We start from the raw sequence: 8,798 nt of genomic DNA on the forward strand, positions 1-8,798 counted from the left end.
TCTGCAGTAGCCCTAGCTGGCTGTCCTAGAACTCACTTTGTAGACTAGGCTGGCCTCTAACTCATAGAGATCTGTCTGCCTCTGTCTCCCAAGTTCTGGGTTGAAAGGCATGCCACCATTTAAAGGCATGCACAACTTTAATCCCAGCATGCAGGAGGCAGAGGCAGGCAGATCTCTGTGAGCTTGAGGCCAGCCTGCTAGGGCAGTCACACAGAGAAACCCTGTCTTGAAAAACCAACAACAAAAGGAAATAATAAAGGAATGACTTCTAGTGTATCTGTATGTACCTCTCCTTTAGTTAAGCTCCTGCATCCTAACTCCTGATGTCTTCATTGTCCCACAGATACGAAATGTGGAAACAAATCAATGTCTAGATAACATGGCTAGAAAAGAGAATGAAAAAGTTGGAATTTTCAATTGTCATGGTATGGGAGGTAATCAGGTGAGTATCTTTACTAAACTTTTAAAACAGCTTTTAATTTGGTTTACTTTGCTCTTTTAATCCTGTAACATTATTCAGGAAACATTTTTATATCTTTAAAGAAAAATAATAAAGAGTATTAGGTGAAGGGTGTTTTCAATCTAATGATTGATATTTTATTTTTTTAGATAGGTCTCACTGTGTAACCTTGGCTAGCTTAAAACATATAGACTAGAATGGCCTTGAGCTCAGAGATCTGCCTGCCTCTTCTAATGATTTTTTAATAAAAGATTTTCAAAAGGTCCCTGTCACAACTGAATTAACACTGCTGAGCACAAAATGTATTATGTCCTTTTTAGAAAAAAAAAAAAAAAAGACTGCCTTTAGTAATACACTCAGCCTACAGAGAACTGTGGTGGTTTCACTTTCCTCTGTGTAAAACGGGTGTAGGTTTTCTCAGTCTTCATTCTCCATACTTTAACAATTTGCAAGAATCGTGTGTCTTGAAATAGTTGTAGGCAATTTCAGAGGAGCCTAGGGAAAACTTACTGAGTTTTGGTATTTATATGCTCATTCTCTGTGTCTGTTGAAGCTGATTCCTGGTGTCTTCATTGTCTCGTGGTTACAAAATGTACAAACGTTGGCATCTGAAATGCTGACTAATTTCTTTTTGTTGTTAAAGCTTACATAGGTTCATGCTTGCTTTTCAGGTTTTCTCTTATACTGCCAACAAGGAAATTAGAACAGATGACCTTTGTTTGGACGTTTCTAAACTTAATGGACCAGTTACCATGCTCAAATGCCACCATCTAAAAGGCAACCAGCTCTGGGAGTACGACCCAGTGGTGAGTTACCTAGCTGCCTATAGCTAGAGAAGCTACAGCCTGTCACTGGCACAGTGACATTTTCTAGCTAATGTGGTTAACAGTAACTGAGAGACTTACTACAGCATTAGATGTGCTCCCAGCGTTCTCTTGGTTTCTGGATGTGTGTCACTGCCGCTGTGGGTGTGACTGTCCCTTGCCTCGAAGAGGGACTCTATTTCCTTACAGCAAGTGCCAGTGGCATAGCCTTTGTGACAACCCACAGATTTGTAAATGAAAAAGCTCCTTATTTTTAGTTTGTTGGAATATAACAGTATATTAATTGGGCAGTACTGAATGTACTTAAGTAGCTTCATTGAGTAGATGACAATTTTCTTACACAGGTCTCTAGGCATGTACTTTCTGGTATAGATTAGGAGTACTCTGATAGCTAAGACAACTGTAATCTCAGCTTTGAAAGAAAGGAACATGGGCTGCTTTATGATTAGGTATGTTACTCTTGGTTCAGGAAATACATTTTTCCTAGAACACTGTTGTCAAACTGTGCTTATTTCTTGTGAACCCACAGCTATAAGAAAGGCAGGGAAAGCAAAGGCTTGGTTTTCTTGTCTTTACAGTGTGCGATGATCAAGACACAGAGATTGGGAATGGTGTTGGCTAGTCCATCTACAGCCTACCTCAGTGGGTATTTGAAAATAAATGTTCAGTTAGAAATGTAGGAGACTAGAGATGGTTTCAAGTATTTAGATAGTACTGACGGTACATGTGAAGTTTTAAAACTTTGAATCACTTTGCAGTGTTGTTTCCCAGAGATTAAACTAACTATGTCCTGGGCTGGTTTCACATAGACTCCAGGATAAAGCTAACTGTTGAGGTATTTACTAGGGAGCATTTCTGAATTAATAACTGTGAAAAGGAAAGGGGAGGGCAAGCTACCTTGCTAGCCCAGTAGCCTGAGTGAACTCCAGAGGGAGCTCTGGAGGGCGAGAGCAGCCTATCTATCAAAACATAACAACTAAGAAAGAGAATAGAACATTGGTGTCAGCAACCCACAGTAGAAGCCTCCGGTCAGATCCTAGATTGCAAAGGAATCCTCGAAATAAAATCCAGGACACTGCTTCATGGGTAGAAATTCATTGCTCCTGGTCACACAAAGGGTGGATGCTATAAGTTAGATCTCAGACCCGAGATTCTTTTTTTTTTTTTGGTTTTTTGAGACAGGGTTTCTCTGTGTAGCTTTGCGCCTTTCCTGGAACTCACTTGGTAGCCCAGGCTGGCCTCGAACTCACAGAAATCCGCCTGGCTCTGCCTCCCGAGTGCTGGGATTAAAGGCGTGCGCCACCACCGCCCGGCAAGACCCGAGATTCTTAATTCTTAATCCAAGATATTTTGTTGAGTAGCCTATTTTTTATTAAATGTGCATGTTCATGCCTGTTTAAATCTTGTTTATATCATGTACTCTGTAAAGTTTATAGCACGAGAGTGGGCTCCTTCCCCTTTACTGTGTGTGCTGTCTCTTCTGAAATCCAGTGGAGATTGAGAGCCATTCCATTTAGAGATTGGAGGAAGCCCTTGCAGTGAGCAGTGAAAGCTGTCCCCCTCCCTTCACGGTTACAGTGTGTCACTTGCTTGCCCAGTGCCTGAGCCATGTTCTCTCTGGAGACCTGTCAGTATTCCCTAGGTCCTCTGCTGAGTCCTGTGATGACAAAGTGCAGCTCTGCATCTTCTGTCAGCTGCCAGAGCCTGTCTAGAGCAAGGTTCTTCACCAATGTTTAGGTCTCCTGTGGGGCTTCCCTCCTGGGATAGCAGTTCAGTCTGGAGGTTGAGCACTTGAGTACTCAGCATTGAGCATTGGAGGACTAGAAAACCGAATATGGGGGCACATGCCTACAATCACAGCACTCAGAGGTCATGGAGGTAGAGTAGGAGTTCATTTGAGGCCAGCCTGGGCTACATAGCAAGGCCTTGTCTCAAAAAAAAGAAAGGAAAAAAGAAAAAGAAATGTGTATTTTTAGAAATTGGGATGGAGCCAGGTAGTAGTGGCTCACTCCTTTAATCCCCAGCACTTGGAAGGCAGAGGCAGTCGGATCTCTGAGTTTGAGACCAGCCTGGTCTATAGAGGGAGTTCCAGAATAGCCAGGGCTACACAGAGAAAACCTGTCTTGAAAAAACCAAAAAAAGAAAAAAGAAATTAGGGTGGAAAAACCAACTGCCCAGTCACAGTTTTTGTTGTGCTTGGTTTCTTCTGCTTTTAGTAGTATTGACCATGAGCCTGAGGCAGGGTGCCACCTTTGTAGGGGATGTGGAAGGTTAGATAAGTCCTTAATTCTGCACTGGATTTGCCTCAACGGAAACTGGAGGCTGAAGTGGCATGCATGTGGAGCCTGGGCTCTGGCTGCTGGACTGTGCCACACTGCAGAGCCTGTCCTCCACCAGCAGGGCATGCAGCACCTGCATGAGGAAAGCCAGCGCCATCCCAGCCCACAGCTGCACTCACTCTCCATCTGTGTGAGTTCAAATCAGGATGATGGAGCATCCACAATATACAGTTATTTGCCAGGTCTCACTTGGACACAGCACAGAGTACTATAGAACTAGAAGTAAAAGTAGACGGATGCAATCATTTGTTTCTGTTAGATTTCAAATTACAGAACTGTTACAAGAGGTATCGTGAAAATGAGATGTTTCAGATGCTGGAGCGTTGGCTCAGTGGTTAAGAGCACTGGCTGCTCTAACGGAAGACTCAAGTTCAATTCCCAACACCCACATGGTGGTTCACACCTGTCTATAAGTCCAGTTCTAGAGGACCCAATTCCCTCTTCTGACCTCCAAAGGCATGAGGCACACACATGATATACAGACATGCACACAGGCAAAACACCCATACACATGAAGTAAAATAAAAATTAGTTTTGTTTTTTGAGACAAGGTTTCTCTGTGTAGCCCAGGTTGTTGTGCTGGAACTCATTCTGTAGACCAGGCTGGCCTCAAACTCACAGAGATCTACCTGCTTCTGCCTCCCAAGTGCTGGAATTAAAGGCGTGCATCACCACCGCCTGACAAAATACAAAATTTTTATGGGAGATCTTGCAGAGAAAAGAATCACATTAAAGTCAAGACATGAGTACAGAATCTGATAAATGTGTGTTCGTTAACATTGTAGCTACATGACCTGTACCCCACACCAGTACATTAGCAATTGTTGGTCTGGAACACATTCTCAGATTCATTGTGGACCATTGTGACTGTGAATTTACTCTTATTTGTCCCACCTTTTAGAAGTTACCCTAAAAATCAGCATGAAAGTATCTAATCTACAACATAAGCATCTAGATAGACAGCTGTATCCCTCCCTGATTATCTAGAGCCTCCTTTGCATGTGAGGAGCCACATAATTTAACTCTGCTGTTACTGCCTTACAGAACCTTCTCAAAATATGTATTGTGTTGTGATATTTATCTCCAAAGTGAAAGAAACCCAGTTGTCCAGGCTGTGAACCCAGTCCTCTTGAGGTTTCTGTGCTCTTGTATACCACAACACCTCCTTCCACCACAAGGATAACTTCTGGATTTGATATCTAGGCTTACGGTTGATTGTACTGTGTGTGGTGGCAGTGGCAGGCTGCACAACTTTAATTCCAGCACTGGGAGGCAGAGGCAGGTGGATCTCTGCGAGTTCAAAGCCAGCCTGGTTGACATAGTACAATGCTATCTTCAATGGGAGGTGGGGTGTTACATTTTCTTCCACTTTCTAGTTAAGGTGTGTGTTTCCCCTGCTACTTTCAGAAACTAACCCTGCAGCATGTGAACAGTAATCAGTGCCTGGATAAAGCCACAGAAGAGGACAGCCAGGTGCCCAGCATTAGAGACTGCACTGGAAGCCGGTCCCAGCAGTGGCTTCTTCGAAATGTCACCCTTCCAGAAATATTCTGAGACCAAATTAAAACAACAACAAAAAAAAGAAAAAAAGAAAAAAAGGAAAGAAAAAAATAAGGATTGACTGGGCTACCTCAGCATACATTTCTGCCACATTCTTAAGTAGCAAAAAAGGAAAAGTGTTTTCCTCTTCTGTGGGATGTAAGGTTTATCAGCCATTAAAACTCAGACTCCTCTAGCTTTTCACTTGCTGTGAACCAGCCTTCCTGTCCCAGGACATGAGACTGCAAAGGAGTAGGACTGCGCACACTGATGTTTACAAGACTGGAAGGGTCTTCATCGAGAACAGTGGCCAATAGCCTTCAGATCCCAGGACAGGCGCAGCACGTGCTCTCTGGATAGATGCGCCTTCCACAGCTTTCCTGCACGTCAGCCTTTCTGCTGGATGTGCCTCGTGAAGAAGAGCTCTCCTAATTAGAACCAGTAGCTGGAATATTAAATATTGATAGAAAAAGTAAGTGGAAAAGAACTGGAACCAGGTTCAGAATCATGAAAACATTTTTACAACAATAAAAATTATATCAAAACAGGGTTTAAAGGAAATTAAAACAGAATTATGAGAAGTACAATTTGTTATAGTATCAGATTTCTATATAGATTTTATACCTCAGTGGGGAAAAATTGATTCCAGTGACATTCATTTTGTTTTCATCTGTGATAATCATGGATGCTTTTATTTTCCTTGGGGTGCTGAAAATGAGATTGGGGGGAGGGTGGAGCTCTGAACATACTTTTGATTTCTTTTTACAATATTTTTATTTGGTTTGTGGGCTGTTGGAATTGTAAATTTTAATTGCCTTCTTTAAAAAAAAATGGAGATTTAACATGCCTGGTCCCAATTGAAAAGTTAGAGCTATCTCAGTTGCTCTTGGGTCAACTGGCTCTCAGACTCCCCTTCTTACCCTGTCCCCCACCTCCACACACAGTTTCTTACTACATTTTCAACTTTTTAACTTGATTCAACAGATTATGCTTAGTACCTGAGACTCCTGCTCCTGTCCTCCAGGTTGTTTTCACAGCAATAACTCCCAGTTCCCTGTGAGTCACTTGACACAAGGCTACAGAGAGAGGTGGTTTGTTTGAGTATTTGGAGATCATGTATCTGATGGGCTTTTTTGAAAACCCTTTCACTCCACACATAGCTCTGCTTCACTGTCAGGTGCACATTTAGATTAGGCTTGAGTTGTGATGTTGATTTGCTGCTTTTTAAAAAAAATAAAAATTGAGTGAAAATACTTAATTGGCATTTTTTAATGAGTTAGCCAAAGAAGTGCAGCCATGAGTCCACATTACAGTCCTGCATTTCATCTCTATCTCCATTTTGTTAACTGATTTTCTTTACTCTGGTTTTTAGTGACAGAATCACGTATTAAAAGTTGATGTTAATTAAAGTTTACTTTTTGATCTCACAGAAATCTCATTGTGACATTTTTCCATAGCAACCCACTGGCCAAAATGCATATAATCTGCTTCCTATTTGTCAGGTTATATTTAATGATAATCTTTGCTTTGATTATCAAAGACTCGATGCAGGAAGTGCTATTTCTTATGCTTAAGAATGTTCCTGGAAGTCAAATCACCAGTGACATTTGCCCAGTTTCTCATCGTTCATCTAATCAGCATCAAACATGGATGCTTTGGGTAAAGCTGTTCTCCAGGATGAAGAGACCTTCCCTCCCCCAGGAAATTTGAAATGAAGCTGGTGTTGGCTGGAATAGTTTTTCTCCTCTGTGAGCTGTGTTAATTCTATCTCCAGTGGGCCCAATGTTTGAAAAGTCAGATGTCTAATAAATTATTTTCATGCTCAGAATTACAGATTTTTGTACCCTAGCATAGCATGGTCTTTTTCTTTATTGTAAAAGTTTAACAGCATTGTGACCTAAAATTTTGTCTCACTTTCTAAGTGGGGTGTGAGTGACTTAACTCATGGGTACTTTTAGAACCTGATAGATAATCTCATTGCCTTTATTTTTCTAATTAAAAAATTCCTAAATACTTTGAAAATATAAAGCATTCCTGAGTAGTTGTGCCTTACATGGTGTTACTTGAAGGTAAAATGGACCCTTTCCTCACAGATGAGCAGATGCTCATCTCTGCTGGAATCTGACTGAGAAGAAAAGGAATGAAGAGAAATTGAAGGACGAGAGTGGGCTTATTTGGGCCAGTGAAGTATTCAGAAGTATGACAAATAAGATCTATTTTGTTTTGTTTAAACAGGGCCTCACTCTATAGCCCAGACTAGCCTCAGACTCACAGCAATCCTCCTGCTTCAACCTCCATCCAAGTATTGGAATTAAAGGCATTAACCACCAAACCTGGCCAAGATTATTTGAATCTCACATCAGTCACAGTCTGTTTCTTGGTCCTAATTGGTATCTTGACAAACACTGTTTTGTTCACTGTCCTGCCAATCCAGGATGTCATGCAGGCCATGTCTTCTCTGTCCTTGTTCTCTGGAAGGACCTGGTGCTTCCCTCTTCTTCCAAGAAGTACACCAAAGTGAGTTGAACTCCAGGGCCAACACATTCTTTAAACAAGAAAGACATTTAGAAGGCAGTGTTTCTAGAGTGCTGGCTAGAGCAGGTGTATGGAAGAAAAGTACCTTACTCATTTTGGACATTAAATCCACTTGCAAGTCTTCTATTCTCTTTTTTTTTTTGAGAATTAAAGAGCATTTTGCTCAGTATATTTATAAGAATTGTTCATTCAGAGTATGGGGCTGATATGTAAAGCTTTAACAGTATGTGTGTACATTAAGGTAGTTCTAAATTTCAGATATGCACTTACAATTAACATTAAAGAGGTCAGATGTCGGGAGAAATGGCTTAACAGTTAAGAGCACTGACTGCTCTCCCAGAGGACCCAGGTTCAATCCCTAGCACCCACATGGCAGCTCACAACTATATGTAATTCCAAGATCTGACATCCTCACACACATACATGCTGGAAAAACAGTGATGCACATAAAATAAAAATAATATATAATTATATATGTGAGGTCAGATGTCTAAGAAAGTTATGTACCTCTACCTTGAAAACTACAGAAACATGCTGAGAAAAACTAGAGAGTAGCACAGTGAATGGACCTTACTCATTTAAAGGTTTCATAATGCTAAGATGCCAGTTTCCCACAAATTCATTTGTAGATTGATAGAGTAAAAGTTAATACGGCTTTTTTGTAGGAATCAGTGTTATGCGTGCAAGTGTGTGTGTGTGTGTTTGTGGAAATGCAGTAAATACAGAATTGCAAAATATTGTTAAGGGGAAAAATAAAATTGGAGGCCTTCTAGTTTCCATCAAGATTTGCTCGAAAATTTTTGTGTACAAGTGTGGTAGTGCAGTAGGATAAACAGATAGATGATAGAAACATCACATGTAGGATGAGTTTTTAACAAAAACTGCAAGCAGTTAATTCAGGAAGTAAGACTTTTCCTGTTTGAACTGAAGTGGTGTTTTGTTTGGTTTTCATTGGTTTTGTTTTGCTTTTTTGTTTGTTTGAGACAGAGTTTCTTTGTGTAGTCCTGGCTGTCCTGGAACTAGCTCTGTAGGCCAGGCCTGCCTCGAATTCACAGAGATCCACCTGCTTCTGCCTCCCAGGTTCTGGGATTAAAGGTGTGT

At 41.1% G+C, this 8,798-nt stretch overlaps 1 protein-coding gene across 2 annotated transcripts in view; it reads left to right on the plus strand.

Moving 5' to 3' along the window:
• The window catches only part of Galnt1 (polypeptide N-acetylgalactosaminyltransferase 1), a 77,994-nt gene extending 70,984 nt beyond the window's left edge, over nucleotides 1-7,010 (plus strand). For both annotated transcript variants that reach the window (XM_052741670.1, XM_052741668.1), the window contains exons 11-13: nucleotides 344-442; nucleotides 1,132-1,266; nucleotides 5,031-7,010. In XM_052741670.1, coding sequence (XP_052597630.1) covers nucleotides 344-442; nucleotides 1,132-1,266; nucleotides 5,031-5,177 — 381 coding nt within the window. In that variant the 3' untranslated portion in view covers nucleotides 5,178-7,010. The remainder of the gene's footprint in view (nucleotides 1-343; nucleotides 443-1,131; nucleotides 1,267-5,030) is intronic.
• Nucleotides 7,011-8,798: the final 1,788 nt, after the last annotated feature.

The sequence above is a fragment of the Peromyscus californicus genome, unplaced genomic scaffold, assembly GCF_007827085.1.
Source record: "Peromyscus californicus insignis strain IS unplaced genomic scaffold, ASM782708v3 Scaffold_17__1_contigs__length_78620276, whole genome shotgun sequence".
In the NCBI taxonomy this organism is placed as follows: domain Eukaryota; kingdom Metazoa; phylum Chordata; class Mammalia; order Rodentia; family Cricetidae; genus Peromyscus; species Peromyscus californicus.